Source organism: Vicugna pacos, chromosome 34 (assembly GCF_048564905.1).
Source record: "Vicugna pacos chromosome 34, VicPac4, whole genome shotgun sequence".
In the NCBI taxonomy this organism is placed as follows: Eukaryota; Metazoa; Chordata; class Mammalia; order Artiodactyla; family Camelidae; genus Vicugna; species Vicugna pacos.
Genome location: NC_133020.1, coordinates 16041666 through 16064361, shown reverse-complemented (window position 1 = coordinate 16064361; position 22696 = coordinate 16041666). Strand labels below are relative to the sequence as shown.

At 38.4% G+C, this 22696-nt stretch overlaps 1 protein-coding gene across 1 annotated transcript; it reads right to left on the bottom strand.

Annotated features, from left to right (window-relative positions):
- Positions 1 to 6794: 6794 nt before the first annotated feature.
- Positions 6795 to 16908, bottom strand: CLEC12A (C-type lectin domain family 12 member A). The gene is made up of 7 exons (XM_015235621.3): positions 16834 to 16908; positions 16302 to 16447; positions 12418 to 12516; positions 11940 to 12128; positions 10851 to 11002; positions 9281 to 9387; positions 6795 to 7158 (listed from the first exon to the last, which is right to left on the bottom strand). Exons 1-7 carry the CDS (start codon positions 16875 to 16877, stop codon positions 6984 to 6986), a joined length of 912 nt encoding a protein of 303 aa, XP_015091107.2. The 5' UTR covers positions 16878 to 16908; the 3' UTR covers positions 6795 to 6983.
- Positions 16909 to 22696: the final 5788 nt, after the last annotated feature.

Here is a 22696-nt window from a genome sequence, read left to right as displayed (position 1 = left end):
ATATTTTACAAAAGAGACGATTGCTTAAAATATGAGAGAAATGGAATGTGATCTGAAATGAAATGGGGTTTGGATCTGGAACAATCTGAAGGTAGAAGGGAAATCATAGCTATAGAGAAAGAAAGAAGATGAAGAGAGTGTTAAAAACACCCAGAGAAAACCTCAGGATGTTTGAACTTCTGCAGTAGGACGCTCGTCCCCGTCTGTTCTCCTGTATTTTCTACAGAAACCTTATCAGCACTGTTTCCAGTGGTATTTCTATGAGACTCTGATTAAAATGATTCAATATTTTCCCATAGATTTCAGGTTAAAATTCAAATTCTCCTCATTATCTATAGGAACCTTCCTGACACTCCAATTTTATCTCTGATTAGACCACCTACCTTCCTGTCATTCATTTATCTTGAATATCTTGAATTTTTCCCCAAAAGTGCCATGCAATCTTACTTTTTTAGCAATGTGCCTCCAAACCCTGCATTAAATATTGTATCCTCATCCTGCCTGAATTCTTTCCTCTAACTATATTGTTTATGTTTATAAGCACTATTTATATAATTACATATATATATATAGTTTATGAGCACTTACCACACTGAATTGTAATTTTTTGCTCACTTGTCTGCTCCTCCTGTCATACCACCAGTTCCTCAAGACAAGGAACAGTTATCAATGTAGTAACTCTCAATATCCGTTAAGAAACTATTTTTTCTGGGCTTGTACCCAGAAGGAAATCTACTTCAGGATGACACCTGCACCCCAATGTTCATAGCAGCACTATTTACAATAGCCAAGACATGGAAACAGCCTAAATGTCCATCAACAGGTGACTGGATAAAGAAGATGTGGTATATTTATATGATGGAATACTACTCAGCCATAAAAACCGACAACATAATGCTATTTGCAGCAACATGGATGCTCCTGGAGAATGTCATTCTAAGTGAAGTAAGCCAGAAAGAGAAAGAAAAATACCATATGAGATCGCTCATATGTGGAATCTAAAAAACAAAAACAAAGCATAAATACAGGACAGAAATAGACTCATGGACAGAGAATACAGACTTGTGGTTACCAGCGGGGGGGGGGGGTAGAAGGTGGGAAGGGATAGACTGGGATTTCAAAATTGTAGAATAGATAAACAAGATTACACTGTATAGCACAGGGAAATATACACAAAATGTTATGATAAATCACAGAGAAAAAAAATGTGACAATGAGTGTGTATATGTCCATGAATGACTGAAAAATTGTGCTGAACACTGGAATTTGACACAACACTGTAAAATGATTATGAATCAATAAAAAATGTAAAAAAAAAAAGCTATGAAAAAAAAAAAGAATGGTGGGAGAGGGAACAAATTTGGTGCATGCTTAGTTGAAGTAATTAAAATATCTTTGGTTTCACAAAAAAAAAAAAGAAACTATTTTTTAACTTTCACGTTTATACCTAGCCAAATTAAAGACCTTTTCAGACGTGTAAGAATACAGAATATTTATTTCCCATATACCCAGCTAAACTCCATTACAGCTAAACTCCATTAAAATGTGAGTGTTGTATCTAACGGAATGATCTAGGCTAATTCACCAGAGAGCCCTGCACAGAGATTAAGGCACAAATTATTAACAAATAGTTAACAAGAGGGCTTTCTCTTCTTTAGCATTTGCCATCGTACATCCACTAACTCAAAACAGCACACAAATGTGGTTACTGTTTGTGGAAAGGTTCAAGTTTTACCAGGTTTCCCCACCATGTTCCTTTCTATTAGAGCCCCAAACCCTATAATGACCTTACTTTTCATTCTTAGTGCATTACTTTGCATATTCACATTGGCTTTTGTATTTGTATGTAATGTTGATTTAGTGTCTTTTAATATCTGCTTTTTATAATTTGGGATAGTATTGAAAATCTTCTCGAAATACTCTAGTACCAAAATTAATCATCTGAATTATTCAAGCAATTAAATATTACGAAAATGCTTGCTAAATAAAGAATCCTTACAGCCAAAAAGAGGGAGCATAAATGTGAGTGTTAAAGAAGAAATAAAGAAGAGATTCAAGAAAACTGAGTCTAGACCAAGAAAAAGAGAGATTCGTTTGATAAAAATAGTAATTAAACATATAAAGAAATAAGTCAAGAAAGACAAAAAGATTATTACAGAAGACTTTGTAAATGGTTACCTTATTTCTATGTTTTTCTTATAACTTCAGAAAAGTGAAAAGATTGGGGGAAATTGTAGAAAATTACTGATTAGACTCTTATGAAACAGGAAGACCTTTTCACTTATCGTTTTCCTTCTGTTTTGAGTCTTTGAAGTACTTTGAGGTAAAGCTGTTTCACTCTTTTCATGTTTTCTAACATACTATTAAAATGGGGTGCTCACCTGACACATTTTCATGCACGTTCATGTGTAATATCGTATCTCTCTCCACCTGTCCCGTTATGTTTTCTTGAGTGTCATATGCTGTTCTGCTGCCCAAGTTGAGTTTCTGGTCATCTATAACTCACATCAGGAGATTCATGACTTTAACATAGCCAAAATCTTCCAGTAGATTATACTAATATCACAATAGTTATTCAAAAATCTAGTGGAAAGCACATACTAAAATGACAGCTACACCAGTGTAGAATACTAACTGGACATACTTTTAAGATTAAAATTTATCTGAGATAAAAATGTCTGGTGTGACTCAACAGAGCACTAGTTCCTTGTTTAAGGAAATGCCCAAATTAAGTTTAAAAATATGAAACAAAAAAAGATTCACGTGAAGCAGAGATTTCAAAAAAAAAAACGTGTGTAATCCCGTAGTTAATTTTTAAAAATGCAAACCCCGCTTTTGAGACTGGGAAGCACTGGAACACAGTGGTGAGCCTGCGTGTTGTGAATTTGAGTTTCCTGGACAGATATAACCATAACTTAAGGAGCAAAATTGGTAAATACCAGCCTCAGAATTAAAAAAAAAAAAAAGAATTTCAGAAGAAAGGACCATGTCCCTAAGAACTTCAAAAGATTCAGAAAACATAATCTCTCCATTGTGTGGGTTATTAGAACAAAACCTGTCTTTCCCACAAGACTGATGTTCGTTCACCTGCCAGCCCTTCAACCTAATAGAATCTTTCGTTTTTAATTTAAGTTTTATGACGATTAAAAGAGAAACAATCACAGAGAATGCGCACTCAAGAAATGTTAGAAAGTATCGTTAAGACCATCCTCTGTTTCCTCATGATGCTTTTGTCCTCACTGCTGCAGGAGGGAAGGGAAAGGGAAAGGGAAGAGCATCCCCCCATAGCGACCGGGCTTGAGAAAAGATGCTCCTCAAAAATGAAATTGTTAAAACAAAACAACTTTTATTTATCAAATACATAACTAATGGATATTTAAAGAAACAAAGTATTGCAGGCATTGAGAAGGTAGTCCAGGAAGAGAAGAAAACATGATCGAGATAGCGAAGGAAAGACTGTGGGGTAGTAAACCATCTAGTGTAAAATAAAATGGTAGATGTAAGACTGAATACTTCCCCCCAGTCACTTACAAACCACACAGGCCTGGGAAAGTACTTTGGGCTCTCTGACCCTGGAAACTGAGGGAAAATGTTAACTATAAACACGGGTTGTTTCCATGTCTTGGCTGTTGTAAACAAAGCTGCAAGAAACACAGAAGGTGCAGATATCTTTTTGAGTCAGCGTTTTCATTTCTTTCAGCTAAACACTCAGAAGTGGAATTGCTGGGTCAAACAATAGTTTTATTTTTAATTTTTTGAGGTGCCTCCGTACTGTTTTCTATAGCGGCTGCGCCAACTACAATCCCATCGGCAGTGCAAGTGTTCCCTTTTCTTCACATTCTAGCGAGCATTTGTTACTTCTTGCGCTTTTGATGATGGCCGTCTTAACAGGCATGAGGTGATATCCCACTGTAGTTTTGTTTTGCATTTTCCTGGTGATTGGTGATGTGCAAACGGAGCTCTTGTACACTGTTGATGGGGACGTAAAATTGTTCAATAACTTTGGAAAACTATTTGGTGAGTTCTTAAACTGCTAAGCCTGCACCTGTCACATAACCAGTCATTACACTCTTAAGTATCACCAAAGACAAATGAAAGTGTTTGCTCTTATAAAGACTCATGTACAAATGTAAATAATAACTTTACTTATTATATCCAGAAATAATCCAAATGACCATCAGCAAGGAATGGATTAACATGTCCAAACAATAGGAGAGTATGCAGCAAGTAGGTAGAGGGAACTATTGATACAAACAGCAACTTATAAAATCTCAAAGTAATCATTCTTATGGAAAGAAGCCACACGAAAAAATCCACTTAGTTAATGATCCTATTACTTAAAATTCCAGAAAGTGCAAATTACAGTGCTGGAAAAGATGTCAGTGGATGTGAGGAATGTTTTATACTAGAAGCTTTATATTTTGAAGCTTCATATTTAGTTATACGATCCATTTTGAACTAATATTTATATATGGCATAAGGTCGATTATCAGATTTTTTTTCCATGCAAATGTCCAATTAATTCAGCTCTGCTTATTGAAAAGACTATCATTTTTTTTTACCTCTAATGGCAGTAAAAACTTAAATAAATAAGGTAACCGTATACATCTAAATCTCTTTTTAGACCCCTGATCTGGTCCTGTAGGTGTATATCTATTCTGGTGTCAAGTCAAAACTGTTTTATTATTGTGGCTTTAGAGTAAGTCTTGATATTCAGGACTACAATTTCTCCAAATATTCTTCTTTTTCAGTATTCTCTCGGCTATTCTAACTCTTGTACACTTTCATGTTAATTTTAGAATTAGCCTGTCACTTAAAAACCTCCGTCTGAAAAAGTTCAGGGATTGTATTCAATCCAGAGGGAAATCTGGGAAACTTGACGTCCCAAGAATATGAACTTTTCTAATCTTACTAAGAAAACCTTAGTAAGGTTTTCTTTAAGGCTTAATTTCCAAAGAAGCAGATTCTGCAATCAGTTAGTATGATGGACGGTTACTGGGCAACACCCTTGGCATGTCCACCTGTGGAGAGAACCAAAGGGAACAGGACTGGGCAGAGGGGAAGCTGGGCTGGCTGGGACGTTCCCTCAGGGAGGCCTCAGTCAGCTCCAGACGGCGCTCAGAAGCTGGACCCGAGTTTTCCCCAGTGAGGGCTAGGCAGCCAGACCTTCTCAGCCCCGCATCACTGGTCACTGGCTATGAGCTGCCCTGGGAAGGGAGCGTGACCTCGGTTGAATGAACTCTCTTCGACGGAGGCGAAGGCTCACATTTGATAGTTGCGTGTTGACAGCTCGCCCTGCAACTGGCAGAACCAGCCCTTCGGTCCCGAAGGGGGAGGGCTCTTGGATCACATCACAGAGTCACTACAGCTTAACGTCCGTGGAAGGGAAGCAAGTCCGGGATGAAGGTACGTCTCTCTTCTTGGAATAAGCTTGTAAGAGGAAGACGTGCGGAATGAATTCTAGCCCCCGATGCTGCAGCTGAGCTCAGACTCACAGCTGCTCCTCATCCCCCGCTCCTCTGTGATTCCTGCAGACTCCTCTCACTCTCCGCACGTCAGCTGCCTGGGGTTTGAGCCCGTCTGCCAGACCTTTCTCAAGCTGTGCCCGCCGAGGATGCCTACTTACCATCAAAGCGGGGCGTGGATCATACAGAGGTACTCAAGCAGGGCAACTGGCTGCCGCACGTGTTTCTTCCGGTCCCTTTTCTGTACCAGCAACCTTACGCCCTCTCCTGTTGATCAGAGTCAATTACTCCTCCCAAGATAACATTCATTTAATGAGATCTCGTGCCCCCTAGTGGAAGGATCTGTCCTTTACAGGCAAGATTCTCTAAACCCACAGAACCCAGAGTTCCTTGGACAGAAGCCCCGTTTCCCAAGTGGGGTCACTCTGGCTTCTCCCCTTGGTTTCCAGATCCCTGTCGTCTACCTACTGAGGACACAGCGCCGTGTAAAGGTTACTGAGTTAAAGTACACACTGTAGCTTGGAAGACACTATCATGTTGTCGTCAAGGGTTCCCTCTGAGGTGCTTCTGCAGCTGTGTTTTGACAGGCCCTTAGTCCTCCCCATTGCTCTGTGTGGCCTGCAGATTTGCGTGGCTTCAGTTTGTGGTATATAACCAGTGGATCCCGTGGTCAGCTGTCCACTCCCTTACCTCTGTGCTAGAAAGTGTGTCCCTTGGTCAGACATGATGTTATGTAAGATCATGTTCCAGCTGATCAAATTATTCTCTAACTAAGCCTGTGGACAGTGGTTCTGGCTGAACTCTGTGGGCAGGACAAACAATTCCATTCCCAAAATATGCATCTCTTCCTGTTAAAGTGAGTCACGGCTCTTCCATCGTGGAATGGGTGCATATTAGTTAACTGGACAGCAAACGGCTTATTGTTTTCTTTGAGGCATTTTACAACCAGCCCCTGGTCCTTGCTGCACTGTGTTTACCAGTCACTGGACGTGGAGATCCCTTGGAAGGAGGTGTAACTCTGGATGAGGTAAAAAGCATCACACTGCATATAACATTCCCATGCAGAGGTTTTCCACATTTTTATTGTTATATTTATTACTATTTTGTTTTGGATGCCGTTATCAATGATATTGCTTTATAAATTTTATTTTGCATTGCTCACTGCTAACATATAGAAATATGATTGATGTATAATTTCTTCAATTTTCTGTAAGGTTGGTATTCACCTTATTTCTGGAAAAGCAGGAAAAATTAGCTTCAGTTTTCTGTATTCTCACACAAAACACTATTTATGCTCAGCAGTATCTGGACTGAATAATAAGGTGTAACTTTAGTTATGACTTTAGATTTTATTCACTCAGCAAATGAGGAGAAAGGAGAAAGTTTGAAAATATAAATTGTGAGGAGAGAGGCAGAAATGTAATCTCACTGCAGTCGTCCGTGTGGTCCACAAGATGTATGCTCCCTAAAGTTGCCTTTAATCTCAGGATAGTCGCTGGGCAAAATAATTGCAACTCATTACGTCCTTCCACCTGGCACTTCAGTCGTTAGCACACTCTCAATCTTCACTGAATTGGCCAGCTTCTCACATATAATTTTTTGTGCTCCAGTGCAGGTTGTGTAATAAACATATGAGTTATCTAGGTAACCACAATTTAACTGATCATTTAAGTCATTTGTATTTCTTGTATACCTGAAAGACAAAATGAAGAATTACCCTTGGCAAGCCCAACCTTTGAAACATATTCACAGAAAAAAAAAAAAGACTTTCCCAGCATATCATTGCTCCTAGGGTCTGCATTCTCTAAAATAAAGTTTAATTATTATTTAGAATGTCGAGGGTCCAAGTAACCCATTTTTACTGACAAATAAGCCAGGTCACACACCGCCTGATTTCTCTCTGTCTGTTCTGCTTTCGCACATCTGGGATATTTGTCATCCTTTACTTCTGGTCATAGCTCCTTCCTTCCCCAACATCTAATATGATTTAGCACAATGCAGTTCCATTAGACTCTCTGGGAAAACTGGACCAGTGGTCCTAGAGTAGTAGTAAATCTGCGAGGCTGTCCTTCTCAAATGTTTTTCATAATCACCAAAGCCAAGAATTAACCTAATCTAGGATACCTTAAGCTCAACATCATCTCGAAGTGATGTTTTTCCCTCCATTTTTCAGAGATTTTACTATGAAGTCCTGAATAATCACCAGCCCCCAATCACTGATGAGGGGCTATGCATTAAAGACAAACTTGCAAACTAAATAAATTATCTTTGGGGGAAAGTGTAGCATCAATACTTGGGTCAGTAAGTCATGGTCATGAACATATAAAAAGTTCACCAACTAAATTTTCAAAAGTGAAATTTCCTATTTGAAGTGACACAATACAGGTGTTATTGATCATGGCCAATTTCCAGAAGCAAATCCAAAAATAACATTGAGAATAAAAAAGGAAATCATATGCATTATATATGATTATATATTATATCCATATATTATTATACAAGTTTTTTATTTCTGGATAATTGGAAGTGTCTGCTGTGTTTTCCATCCTGTTATGTATTACTTTCTCATTAGCAATAATCTCGGATAAGCACATGGAAATTCTACATTTTAAAACAAGATTCCATCTATACTGCCCCCTGACGCTCACACTGCCTTTACCTCTAGTCCCTCACTCCGAATGAGAGCTTTAGACCATGTGCCCTTCCCTCCTTCGTCTGTACGTATCTTATCCCTCATCCCGTCCTAGCACTGCGGATCGCCAAAGGTACAGCTGCCTTGCCTTTCTGACCCATTTTCCTTCACCTACTATTTCTAGCTGATGGAAAAAGCAAACAAGGCAGAACAAACAGACAAAAGCAAAGCTTCTATTTGCTGCCTTGCCCAACATGTGAGTATGGGGGAATCTCAGGGTTTAGATTCAGGATGACAGCACCCAACACAGTTGTCCTGAGTTCACTCCCACTTGGTGTGTCCTTGACCCACAGGTATGTATCAGTTTGTGAGCTTGTAACTTTGTGCAGCAGTTTGAGGCTTTGGTTTCTTTCTTTAGTCTAATCCTGTCCACTTCCCAAGTTTAAGTAATTATAAAGCACAAATCGATTTTGGCATTGTTTTTATATAAGCCTTTCCCACGTCATTACAAGAACAAATACAACATATGAATCCATTTATAATGGCATATTTATAGCCATATTTCTTATTACACAAGAAAATATTGCATATATCCTATATATGCAATGTATCATGTCCATGTTCATTTTATTCTCCTCACCAGAAATGCTCTTCCAGTCAATCTAGTCAATCTCTAAATGTTTTATTCAAAAATGGCCACTTCAAGTGTCAGTTATAACAAATTTAAAGGCTCAAATTTATTTTTAGCTATTCTGTCTTCTTGCTGAAACGTTGATCACTTAATATTTTTTTAATCTGTAGAATTAACTAGCCTGTGCATTCAATTAAAGATTAAGTAACTAAAGGAAGAATCAAGCTTTCATTCCTCTCTATAATTCCAGCATTTCATACAATTTTAAGTACATGTTCAAAGCTAGTGAATTTTGTCGTCTTCTATATTTTCTTACGTAAGAGCATTATTACAGAAGTTCTCCTTCATTTGGCTACTATAAGTTCTTTAGTGACTTGTCCAGAAAGTGAGAAGATATTTGCAGCAACTTTTTGCACTGTAAACACATTACAGAAGCCTGATGGAAAAGAGTTCTTTGAGGATGCAATTTTGGCTGAAGTTCTACTCTGCACTCTTCCCAAGGAAAACTTTACTCAAACCTCCTATAAAAATGCAACAAGAATTCAGACTTACCAGTCAGAGGAGATAATTGCTGTATCCAAGTGCTTGAATCTTGGGTTCCCTTTTCTGGGAGACAATCCCAGCCAATATCTATATAACCTCTTGGATTTTATAAATTCCTATGGGCGATAGAGATGGTTTGCTAAAATCATTGGCTCCCATTTCTGTACAGAACCTCACAATGTAATTTCCTACAAATTACTGCCCTAAGGTGACATCTTTGACATGCTACCACTGCTTTTCTATGCCATCAAAAGAAATTGAGACAAAGTGTCCCTTACTGTAAAGATTTCCTTCAACATTTATACCACAGTTACTATCTCACATGGAGAAGGATTTACCAATCCATGCATAACCTTGCCTTAAGGTCAATGAAGTGCATAATTTCAGATTTCAAATATTAAGCAGTAAATATTCAGTTTGGGAGTAAAAGAAGTGATTACTCACTAAAAAACACAAGTTAAGAGAAACATAGGAATAGGAGGAAAATATGGCAAAGTCAGATGAAAGGGTATAGAACAGAATTCAAAACCAGTCCAGAATTTTATTACCAAAGTAACAGTTTTTTTCCTCAAATTTCAGTAATTTGTTGACGAAGTAACTATAGATGGGTCATTTGAAAATAATCAGATAAGGAAGAGACTGTGGATTGATTTTCCCTCTTCTGAAAAGGAGGACAAAAATTATTACAGCAGAGAAGCTGAGGCTTTTGGGAAAATATATTTTTGCTTAAAATAAATATGTGATTACTGTCTGAAAGACTAGAAATGCTAATTAATAAGTAAAATATAGAGATACTATTTAGGTATTAGAAAATAAATAAATAAGTGTATAAATATATCGTGCAGAGAATTCACTTTTCCTGGAACCTGGGAACTCAGTGCAATGTATCTGCTTGGCACTTGTCTTTGCCACCCCAACTTAATTATATTTCTAAAAAATTAATGAATGAATGTTTTTGTTTTGGGGGAGGTAATTAGGTCTATTTATTTATTTAGATGGAGGTACTGGGGATTGAACCCAGGACTTTGTGCTGGGTTCAACGCTAAGCATGTGCTCTATCACTCAGCCCTAGCCGCCTCCTCTACTTTTTATACATATTTTATCAAAACTATCTTGTTATTCTAGTACATGTATACGGTTAAAAAATACATAATTGGCAGAAACAAAGAACTTCCTCCTGTGTAGATTTTATGGAATGGGTAATACTCAGGAATAATTTCCAGATCTTCTGTTTTTATATAAATGCTCAGAAACTGTGTTCTGAGAGTTGACCCTGAAGTTCCAGTTTGGAAATGCTGACAGACCTGGAGATTTTCTGTGCCCATACGTGTCCATCTGCCCGTCAGCCTCTGAAATTTCACTGATGCTAAGGTCCTAAGCTAAGGTTTTGTATGACCAGCTCTAGCTCTGGTCCTCTGAGATAAATTTACGAACTCTCAGTCACATCCTACCGCTACTAGAATAAGCCGGAATCACGTCTGGACTAGTACAAATTTCCCCCAACCTGCCTCCCTCCTCTCTGTTCTGTGACGGGGAGAGCGGCTTCCTTCGTCACAGGCAGAGATCCGTGGGGTCTCACCAGCGCACTTTTGTTTTTAATCTTCAGCAGGCTGGCATTGTGATTGGAGCATATCATGTCACTCTTCTGCCATGTTTCAAATTTTTCAACCCATAGATAACAGCTGTCCTCATGCCACATCCATTCCTTCGGGCAAGGTTTACATTTGTGCTCTAAAAGAAGAACATAAATTTATGTTTATGTGGATCATCGCCCCAATTCTTAGTGTCCCCATTGTCCTCTGTGTTAAATTAACCACATTCACTTGCCTTTTTCCCTCTAACATCAAAGGTGGAGACAATAATACATCCTGAGTTCCGGGCTCACAGGCACCACCACAAAACATAGTTAGAAGACGTTTTGAAACTACACACTCGGATTCCGGTGTATTTTTCTACTTCAGGAGCCCTGGATAACAATGAATTAACCTCCTTTTTTCCCTTGTCACTGTGTGTATTTCTACATGGCAATAAAAGTTAACTACAAGAAACGTTGTGTGATGAGAATCAGCCTTACAAACCTACGTCAATGCTGCCCCCTCCCACTAGAGCGCTCCTGGCGCTCTGCCTTGTTGAAGATTTGGGACACTTCCCAAGACGACAAAGAACAAGGTTTAGTTATAATAACCATAGAAACTGTTAGAGATACTAAAAGACCAATTCCTCCCACTTCCAAGAGTAAGACTTGACTTGATTTTTTTTTCTGTTGACTCTTATCCAACACTGACTGAAATTTGGCACCGAGGTCACCCATAAAGAAGGGACCCATCTTCCATCACTGTCCATCATAACGGATATAAAGAGGTGCCTATACTCTGTTGACCTCAGTGCCCGAGGTAAATGTCAGATTAGAGAAACTGTTTACTGTCTAATGTTTTAGTAAGTAACTGTCATCTCCTGATAATTTGGGAGCCTATATTATCATTGTTTTTTTTTTTCTGTTTATCTTCTAACTAGACAGAAATGTCAACAGAGCTTCTGTCAATCACATTTAATTCTTTGCTCCATATAATGGCTTCCTAGAGAAAGGCTAGTGATGAAATGATTCTCAAGTGACTCCTAGGTTTAGTTCATGGTGTAATAAATAACTCAGAGAGAAATATAAAATTACCTGGGTTTTTTCTATGTAGCTCATGGCATAATTTGGTGGCTGTTTCTTGCAGTGTGATCGAGAGGTTCCTGACCTTCTCAAAACTATCCATGTTATGCTTTAGTTGCAGAGAAACATTTCTCTGAAGTTCTTCTTTGAACTCTTGTAGTTTATTCAATTCCCCCATGTCTGTCTTCGAAGTTATATAAACTCCAGATTAAAAAAGAGAAAGAGAGAGAGATGATGATGAAAAATTGTAATCCTTCAATACAACCACCACCCATTTTTGGCTGAATTGTATTAAGAATATTGAAGGTCTAGAGAAGCAGTTATCTCACAGGAGTCAGGGAAAGAGACTAAGTACCATGTTGCAAGTACTTATCTAAATTCACTTTGTGGGTGTTATCACCTATCATTCCAATGCTTCAGTTCAGGGAGTACAGCTCATGCAATTCTAGGTGTTTTCCCTGTCAATAAACACAATAATAAAAATACATACATATGCCTCCTAAGACTCCCAGTCCAATCAGCAGCAGAAGGCAGAGAAGAATCAGAGCCAAGGCTCTTCGACGCCATATGTGGGAAGGAGCAGGAGGCTCTGCGGAAAGCAAAATTAGCCAAGATGCCTGAAATGGTATACGTCTTAATTTGAATTGTGCATTCATTTATTTTGCCTTTATTTCCTTCCTCACATGTTCCTGGTAAGGAAATGTTTTGCTAGAAACTCAAGGATATTTTTGTAATACCTTTATATGTATGTATTTTTTATTGACGTATAGTCAGTTTACAATGTTATATTAATTTCTAGTGTACAGCATAATGCTTCAGTCATACTTGCACATACATATGTTCATTTTCATATTCTTTTTCTCCATAAGTTACTACAAGATATTGAATATAGTTCCCTGTACTGTACAGTATGGACTTGTTTATATATTTTTATATATAGTAGTTAGTATATGCAAATCTCGAACTCCCAATTTCTCCCTTTCCACCCCCTCCCCCTCTGGTAGCTGTAAGTTTATTTTCTGTGTCTGTGAACCTGTTTCTGTTTTGTAAATATGTTTATCTTTCCTTTTTAGGTTCCACATGTAAGTGCTATCATGTGGTATTTTTCTTTCTCTTTCTGGCTTACTTCACTTATAAAGACAATCTCCAGATCTACAAATGTTGCTGCAAATGGAATTATTTTACTATTTTTTATGGCTGAGTAGTATTCCGTTGTATAAATATACCACATCTTCTTTATCCAGTCACCTGTTGATGGACATTTAGGCTGTCTCCATGTCTTGGCTATTGTAAATGGTGCTGCTATGAACATTGGGGTGCAGGTGTCTGTTTGAATTAAGGTTCCTCCTGGATTTTTGCCCAGCAGTGGGATTGCTAGATCATGTGGTAAGTCTGTTTTTAGTTTTCTGAAGAATCTCCAAACTTTTATCCATAATGGTTGCACCAATTGCAGGTTGGCACATTCCCACCAGCAGTGTAGGAGGGCTCCCTTTTCTCCACAGCCTCTCCAGCCTTTATTGTTTGTGGACTTTTGAATGATGGCCATTCTGACTGGTGTGAGGTGATACCTCACTGTAGTTTTGATTTGCATTTCTCTGATAAAATTAGCAATATGGAGCTTTTTTTCATGTGCCTGCTGGCCATTTGTATGTCTTCATTGGAGAATTGCTTGTCTTGGTCTTTTGTGCATTTTTGGATTGGGTTGTTTGTTTTTTATTACTAGGTTGTATGAGCTATTTATATATTCTGGAAATTAAGCCTTTGTCAGTCTCATCTTTTGCAAATATTTTCTCCCACTGGGATAGCAGTATAGATTTCAATTAATTTGTGGTGAGCAAGAAAGCCCCCCTAGGCGGTATTTAGAAGCCTGCTTCGAACCCTTAACTTGCTTCGGTATTTCGCCTGCACATTTCATTTAAAGTGTAGCTGGTTTCAGGCACAAAATTAAGGAAATAAATAAAAGGGAAATGAGCACTTTCACTTTTGTTTAAGACATCCTTCTCAAGAGTGATACTAGAGTCAAAAACATTTTGTTAATTGTTTTATACGCAAACTGGTTCTCAAAGAAAAGGCTGTTAATTGATAGGTAGATTCCAGAAACAAAGAGGTAAAAATGGGGTTGAAAAAAGAAGTGACAAATACACACTTCTATGTATAAAATAGATAAACAACAAGGACCTACTGTATAGCACAGGGAACTATATGCAGTATCTTACAGTAACCTATAATGAAAAAGAATATGAAAAGGAATATAAGTTTGTACATGTGTGACTGAAACATGCTGTACACTGGAAATTGATGTAACATTGTACACTGACTATACTTCAGTAAGAAAAAAAAAGTTGGGTTGTGAAAGTAAACAAAGAAATGGAAGAATAAATGGAGAGATTTCAGTGGTCAAGCAGGGATTGTGTTCTGATAAAATAGGAGTAACAGAGCATGCTGGTGCACTGGGGAGGGATAATCGGCCAGAGGAGAGAGAGAGAATAGTGAAGTAGGAGAGAAAGGAGAAAATTGTAAAGGAAATGTCTTGGCTAAGGACACTTGGGTTGAAATTTAGAACCAAATGAGAAAGTCTGTCTTACGATAAGAGGAAATAAGCACCTTGTAAATCACCTTGTAAATATCATCTAGCAGTAAGGCGGAGAGGATGAGCGAGGATGCGAAAGGATGGAGATGCTGGTAGCAGAAAGTAAAGGAGTGGAATGAAATAAATAGGAGCAAAGCTCATCAGGTGAAAGTAAACTGGGCTCGCACGTTTGTGTATTTTTTATCGACGGCATTCAGCTACTTGGGTGGGACACAGAGCGGGTAGTATTTAAGTTTAATAAGAACTGAGTTTTTTCAAGAAAAAAACACAAGGAGGAGGTATATACATATATATATACACATGTAAGACAGTAAGGGTAGATGTTAAATAATACAAAGTTTATATTACATGGTATAGACTTTAAGCTGAATAATGAGAAAATTAGACAAAATTGAGAAAGTCAACCAGACATTGACTGCAGAGTCGAAGAATTTCTGAATAAGAAGGTTTAGTAGGACAGGAAATGGGAAGGGATATGTAAAGAGCAATTAAGTATATTTTTATTTATTAAAATAAATTAATTTTATTTATTTATTTATTTATTTATTCATTCATTCATTCATTCATTCACTCATTCATGATTTGTTAAACTCATGGTCGATCCTCTTATACCAACCATAAAAAAGAAGAAACACAAATAAGGAAATTACGATAGAAACTTTTGCAAAATCCTTAACCTCTCACTCTTTAAAAAAAAAAAAAAAAGATCCATGTTAAAGGAAGAAGCCACAGAATTAAACTGTTATCCTTTCTTCAGGTTTACAGCACTGATGAATGGATCCAAGCTTGGTTAGTGGATCCAAAATTTAGCATTAAAAATTCTGTTCACAGTAAAGTCAGAACTTCAAAGAGAGTTACATTGGGTGGGGGGTGGGGGTCATTTAAAGAATACATGAGAATTTTTCTATTACTCTTCTCTCTTAATTTCATTATATTACCACCTTATTGTGTTCTCCTATCTACTTTTAATTTATACACACTGATTTTAAGTATGGATATTCTGGGGCAAGTTTCATCCAAAAAGCCACAAGCCATAAGCCACGAGGTCAGAGCTACAGACAATAAGAGAAATACAGGATTATGAGTAGGATGGAAATTAGGGTGCACTTTATTGAAACGTAAGTTGAAGGTACACACAAGTCGTCCATTTATATCAAAATTAAATTTAAATGAAAAAATACAAAGCTTCCAGGTACAAGGTGGCTTTGAATGTTGTATCTTCCAATATTTCTTTATCTTTTTTCTCCCTATAGTCCCTGACGTGGCTTCCACTTCACTGAACCTTGTCTATGTTTTAGTGAATTGGGAAAAGATCTCCAAAAGAAATAGGAAACAATTTGGGCTTAATTTGGTAGAAAGTCAAATATAATTCCCTAAAGATCCTCTCTGTCTTTCTCTTTGTGCCTCTGCCTTTGTTTCTTTTTTAGACATGCACACACACACACACACACAAGCATTTTCTTATTAAAAAAATATGCAAAACCATGGCTTTCCTGCACAACATATGTGCATTGTTCCATGGCTTCCTTCCATGAGGGAAAAAAAATGTTTCACAATCCAGTCATACGAAAGCACTCTCCCATCCTAATTATCTTGAGTGTGATATTAAAAAACAGAAAAATTTGTAAAAGATGGCGTGTTCAATGACCTTATCATTGCCTTAAAAAAGAAACCTCTATAATCATTAGATCTGGACATCTGCGGTAGGTTTGGTGAAAAAAGAGAGGCTTATTTAAGACTTCAAATTGAAAGATTATTGTCAAATTACTAGTTCAAACTCTTACCTTTTATCCCACATTCGTGAAACTCCTGGATATGTTCAGTCTTACTGGAGTCCTCAAATTTTAGATCTGCATAAGTGACCTCTTCAGACATTGATGGCGATGCAAAGAAAACTTGACAAACTGGAAAAAAAAAAGATGAGGGAGAACTAACAGAGTTGGATGTTAAACAGGAGTTGTGACTTTAACTTCTCTTTACAAATCAAAGCTTAAATTTATAACTTTAAACTTCTGTTTTTAAACAGTGCCAATAACCCACAGTCCGGAAATGAGCTGTTTGCCAGAAACGAACAGAATGCAGTTGCAAAAAGGAACGTCTTTCTTCCTCTTAACTCTTTCTTTTCTCATTTCTCTGTATCTACAGGCCAAAGAAAGTAGTTTTTAAAATTGTGTTTGGATATCATCAGTGTCATGCAAGGGGGCACGAATCACCAGTGCCGCATGGTTCAGATACAATACAGAGTTTATCGGGGACAAACTTCCTCTCAAACTTTTGAGAGAGGTGACAGAAAGGACCCAGTCCTCAAACACCCACTAGTCTACAGCGATGGCCTGGTGTGGATGTCCAGCATGTATCATGGCAGAGGTCCTGATAGAGACATTTGCATTAGCCAGGAGATCACACATGCCCAGAGATAGGGAGCGTGTAAGCCACACCCTGTCTCCCTTTACACGGGTACAGGATATTCTAAAAGGACCAAGGGAACCTAGTTTCCCTAGTAACAAGAAACAAATTAAGGAATCTGGGGCCCAGGAACTGAGCCATGGAGCATGCATACCGATGGCTAAGGTCAGTGTACCAAAGGACCCAGCAATAGCTTTGCAGGTCAGGGGGGTTAGCAGACATTTGGTCCTGTTCAAAACATCCATAAGACATTTGGTCCATGCCAAAAGGTCCTTGAAATTTGGTCCTATATGAAACATCCATGAGCATATTTGATCCACACCAAATGGTTTTAGACAGGACGAAGTACAACCAGCTATCAAGAACCTTTTGGTGTGGATCAAATGTCTCATGGACCACATATCTTATGGATGTTTTGGACAGGACTAAATGTCCTATAAGTGTGTTTGGGGGGGGGGATTCTGCCAACTGCTGAGTATTCCATGCCAATTGCACATTCTAGAAATGGAAAATAACCACAGGATGGGTTTGGGGTCACACTGGGCCCACTGTGAGGTGGACCTAAGCTAAAACTCCATTGGTCACTGGACCGCAATAAGCCCCTCCTCTGCATAGGGGGCCACAGTGATGCTTTGGGTCTCTTGGAATTAGTATGGCCTCAGAGCCAGGGTCTAGTATTTTCCCAAAGGCCTGATCATTTCTTTCCTGAAATGTACTGTTACCCTAGTAAAAAGCTGTAAGAACTTTTGGGGGAAGGCTAGAAGAAAGATGAAAAGTCTAAGTTTTTGACAGTGTATCAGACTCCTTCCTTATGGGGACTCAGCTTCTGTTTCATTCTAGGTCTGTAAACTGGCTCAAATCTAAGACATATAGATTTAATACCAGGAATTGGTTCACGTGACGACGGAGGCTGAAAAGTCCCAAGCTACGCAGCTGCAAGCTGGAGACCTAGGAGAGGTGACGGGGGAGCTCCCGTTCAAGGGTAAGAAATGGCTGAAGTTCCAGCTCAACAGTCAGGCAGGAGAAGTTGCTTTCACTCAGCCTTTAAAATAAAAATATTCAGATCTTCAACTGATTGGTTGGGGCCTGCCCACATTAAGGTAGGCAAGATTGCTTTACACATTGTACCAATTAAAACAATCTCATTCAGACACACCCAGAATAATGTCTGACAAAATGTCTGGGCACCTCATGGTGCAATCAATTTGATACTTAAAATTAACCATCACAACTGGTTAAAAATATAATTATTGCTTTTATGACTATTAATGTTATTTACTCAGAAAAAAAATTCCTTTCTCAATAGTTTTGGAGAGTCTCCAGAGATTATTATTTGAAGTGCACAATTATCTGACTAACAGAATGCATTCTAAATCAGCAATGGTTATGTGGTTCTGTGTCCCAGGAAGTAGAATATACAGGTCTGGGCACCAGAGATGGACATGTGAGTGGCCCTGTTTGCCATATTACCGTTGATTTGGGGAATCTGTACTATGTCATCACAATTTTAGGATCTGCCGGTCTAGCAGCCCTGGTTTCCTCCAGCATCACAGTGAGAAGCTCACTAAATTTTAAGCTACAGCTGCTACTCTGGGCTTCTTATGCCAGGATCCCAGCAGGGGAAAAAAAAAAAAGGGTCACAATCTTGACAGGGTTAATTAAACCTGATTATCAGGAGAATGTAGGGCTGTTGTTGCATAAGAGGGAAAGTGAAGCACGTGTTTGGCACCAAGGTGGGCCATTAGGATGTCTCTTGATGGTCCCCTGCTAAATGTCGACAGCTAATAGATAAGTTTAGTAGAAATGAGTTATTGTAACCAGGGGCTTAGACTCCTTAGTGATGGGTACCTTGGTCACCCTACTAGGTAAAATAGTCTAGCTGAGGATGTAGCCAAGGGTGAGTGGAATCTACAGTGAGTAGTGGAGGAGGGAGGTGATGGAAATTAGTGCAACTTCAAGACCAGTTGCAATGATGAGGAGCGTAGTTTGTCCCACTAGTCTTGCTTTGGTGAGTTTCACCAAGAAAAGAAACTGAATAGAATACTGGAGGGGGTGATCATGGCACATTTTTACATTAACCAAGCAGATCCAAGCAGCACAATAGTGGATTGCAGCGGATATTCTGGCTTGCTGCCCAGACACTCCCTTCAAGACTGATGTGGTCACCTCCAAAGCGACTGAGAATGTTGGCTACTGACTTCTCTCAGCTGACTCTTGTTCTTGGAATTGCTCTCTGTCCAAGGGAGTCACCCCTCGCAGGGACAGCCTAGACAAATGGCTCAGCAAGGTGACAAACTGGGGTATAAAGCTCAGCCTTCTGGCTTCAAGAAGTGCAACTTTGAAGGACCAGCCTAGCTCCGGAGTTCCCCACAGGATTGGCTGAGGCCTCTGTTGCAACTGCACTGTATGGATGAACAACTACCTTTATCCAGTGTTGCTTCCCTCACCCTCAAGAGCATTTATCATCAAAAGCTTCTACACAGAAGTCTTAGAGTTTCAGACTCTATTTCCTAGGAAATCCTCTTTATTAAAAAAAAAAACAATTATTTTCTTGATCCATTTTATATTTCTAAGGGAATAAAAACATTCGTCACATCATGACTGTAGTTGCTTCCTTTTTACTAAACTCTCACTGTACTCATTTATTCATTATCCATCCATTAAATAAATAAGCATGTTCTAATTGCAGAAACTATTATGCCTAAGATTATATAATAAATAATGCACCTGTGGCTTTTAGTCTGGCATGTAAGGAGGCTGAAAATGATCACTCCCATCCACACAAGAGAAAAAAAAAAAAAAACTAAAGCTACAACCCTTCTTAGATTCATCAGAGAACTAAGCTTATAGGGCAAACCACTGCCCCATAAACTGAAGAGACAGACAAGAAGAAATGGAGAATAACAGCTTGCTGGAGCAGAGAGGCCCAGGAGTAAAAAATCCACAAGGGCTGGTACCAGAGCAGGAACCCCAGACTGCAGTTGACAAATTTATGGGAAGATGATTAAAGGGAGGGTCTGCAAAGATAATGACAGCTCACCCGAACAGGATCAATGAACAGAATAGGTTCTGTCAATCAAACATTTTCCAAAAACCAATTTCTGCATGAGATACTTTCTTCACCAAGTACAGTATGGTTAAAAAGTATCCCCTGTCCCTTCCGGCTTCTTTGTTGGGCGGTTTGGAAGCTCTGTTCTTTCGAGTTGATTACTGATGCTTTACTTTGTTTCTTTGGTGGTGTCATGTTCCCTTGGTTCTTTGATACTCGCAGCCTTGAGTTGACAGATCAAATCACCTGCCCATCATGACCGTCCCAATCAATCTCCTCACTAAAGAGATGTTGGCCAAGGTCACAAAAATGAAATAGCCTACATTTGTAATTACTTCCATTCCAATTTTGACCTACCTTAACCTAATTTGGCCTGCCCAAATCAAACTCATTTTGCTAACATTGCAGAAAGAGCCATCCAGTGAGTTGATGGATGTGTTAACTTATTGTAGAAACTGTTTCACAGTGTATACATATATCAAATTATTATGTTGTACAAGTTAAACTTGTATCATGTTATATGTCAATTATATCTCAATAAAGCTAGAAAACAATAAATAATAACAAAGGAAAAAAAAAAAAAAGAAAGAGCCATCCAATTTGAAAATAATTCCAGCACTGCTGGACATATTTGCTCAGGAAATTGGTATTGAGATTATCCATCCAAACACAGCCAAATACGTGGGCTGAGTTAATAAGAATCACCTGTGGAGTTTGTGGCACCAACAGATTCTCCAATCATTCTGAGCCAATAGATCTGAGACATGGCCCAGGAATTTGTACTTTTAAGGAGACTATCCATGTAACTCTTATGTGAAGGCAGTTTTGGAAACCATACAAATAATCAATGAAGAAAGAAAAGTTATCTAAGATACATACAAAACTTGACTTTTCCCCAGGAATTTTGACAGGACGTGTGTGTATGTATAATATCTCCCAGGAATTTTGACCAGAGAGAGATTGAAATTCGTGGGATACACCATGTCTCATAAGCCAAGTCATCACAAAGTAAGGAGGGATGAATTACTCTGACATAAGAGGTTGATACGTCCTCAAGAAGACCTTCGGATTTACACACCCACTGGAGGGGCTGCCAGGGATAACACGGCAACGGCAGGGCGGCGGGGAGAGGTCTACAAACACCAGGCTCTGATCAAACTCCAGAGCCACTCCAAATAGGTCAGATAGAAATAGTTTTTTTTTGTGACTGTGAAAATGAGTGTCCATGAGATAAGAATTAAAGGATACAAGATTCCAGGAAAAAACCCTGTAACTTCTTTTAGGGAACAAAATAACCAACAAAGATATTTTAATTATTAATAGCGGATAATTCTATGCTTAGAAGTAGAGAGGGAAAAAGAAGAAATTATATTTTCCATGGCAATAAAGAAAAAACCCAATGTGTAGGAGTCAGCTGCAGAGTTCTTGACCTTCAATAAATAGTTTTATCTTTGTGAGAATGACAATGACAGTAAGCTACTAAAGAAAAATGAAAACTTAAGTTGCTTTTTAGATTCACGTGTATGTAACTTGTATTTCAGTCCTGTATAAGAATCAGTCAAGCCAGTTCGTTTGGACTATGATAAAATAGTTGTCTACATTTAAAAATCTGTGCTTAAATATATCATTCGTAATTCTTATTAAATTTTCACATCAGACTTTACATTCTTTGTTCTAGACTTTCTGTTGGTACATATATAAAATGTTGATTAGCCCACGATTTTTAAACCTTTCAAGAGTCACAGGCTACTAGATATATGCATAAAGATGTTCCTTCAAAGAAATATCGAAGTATTCTGAAATGCAGCTAGCTTTGAACTTAGATCATATCAGTTTTTCCAGTAAATTCTTGATCTCTAGTCTAGCCAAATCAGTGTCACAAGTTAGTTTACCATCCCCTTTACCTTATACATAACTGTAAAATTGTATGAGGAGATGATGAAAACCATATATTTAACCAATATTCTCAAATTAGCAATTTCATTTCCGAAGAACTCTTGAACTCTGTAATGTTCAGCACCTAACATGCAGGGACACTGACAAACTACGTTAAAGAAAAGTTCTAAAAAACTAAAACATCATGGTTCTAATATTATAATGTCAGAGCAATCTATTAGGGCTTGTCTGAAGGACATAAAATCCCAGTTATTAGGGAATAACTAACACTAATATCCAGATTAGCAAGTCAATAAACCTAATGTTACTAATTTAAATAAATGAGAATTTTCACACTAAATGATGTGCTATTTCACCTAGACTACAAATTTTCTAAATTTTAAAGATTAGTAAAAGATGTATTTTCATAGGGAGCTGGGGGAGGAGGAGTTCCTTCGCTCAGGCAGGCTGACACTTAGCTGGTACCCGGTGGTCCAGGTGAACCGTCTGCTAAGACACTAACACATTTCCAAATTTGGTATAGCGCTGCCATCCCAAGACCCCCCAGCTCTCTACATGATCCAGCAACGATCACAACAGGATCTTCTGGACCTTGTCCCAGTGCTGTGGCCTGTGTTAGTTCTGGCTGTTAAGTATTGACACATCACCCTGTGCACTTGTGCATTCGTAACAATAAAGCAAGAAAAGTCGTTATTTGTGGGGAGAGGAAATTCAGTGAAACGAGTCTGAGACAGAGCAGTAAAGCCACAGAACAGCTGTTCCTGTAGGCTCTCAGTGATTTTAAGCAAGCACGTCAGATCAGAAGGCATCAGACGAGGAAGCAGAGAA

Excerpts from the sequence above, each read along its gene's own strand:
- CLEC12A (XM_015235621.3), bottom strand. The coding sequence starts at position 16,877 with ATGATACATGCTGGACATCCACACCAGGCCATCGCTGTAGACTA. Across the intron at positions 16,448-16,833 it reads CAGGCCATCGCTGTAGACTA|TTCTCCCTCATCTTTTTTTT; the intron begins GTGGGTGTTTGA and ends CAACTCTGTTAG. Across the intron at positions 12,129-12,417 it reads GGGAGTCTTAGGAGGCATAT|TTTATATAACTTCGAAGACA; the intron begins GTATGTATTTTT and ends TTTAATCTGGAG.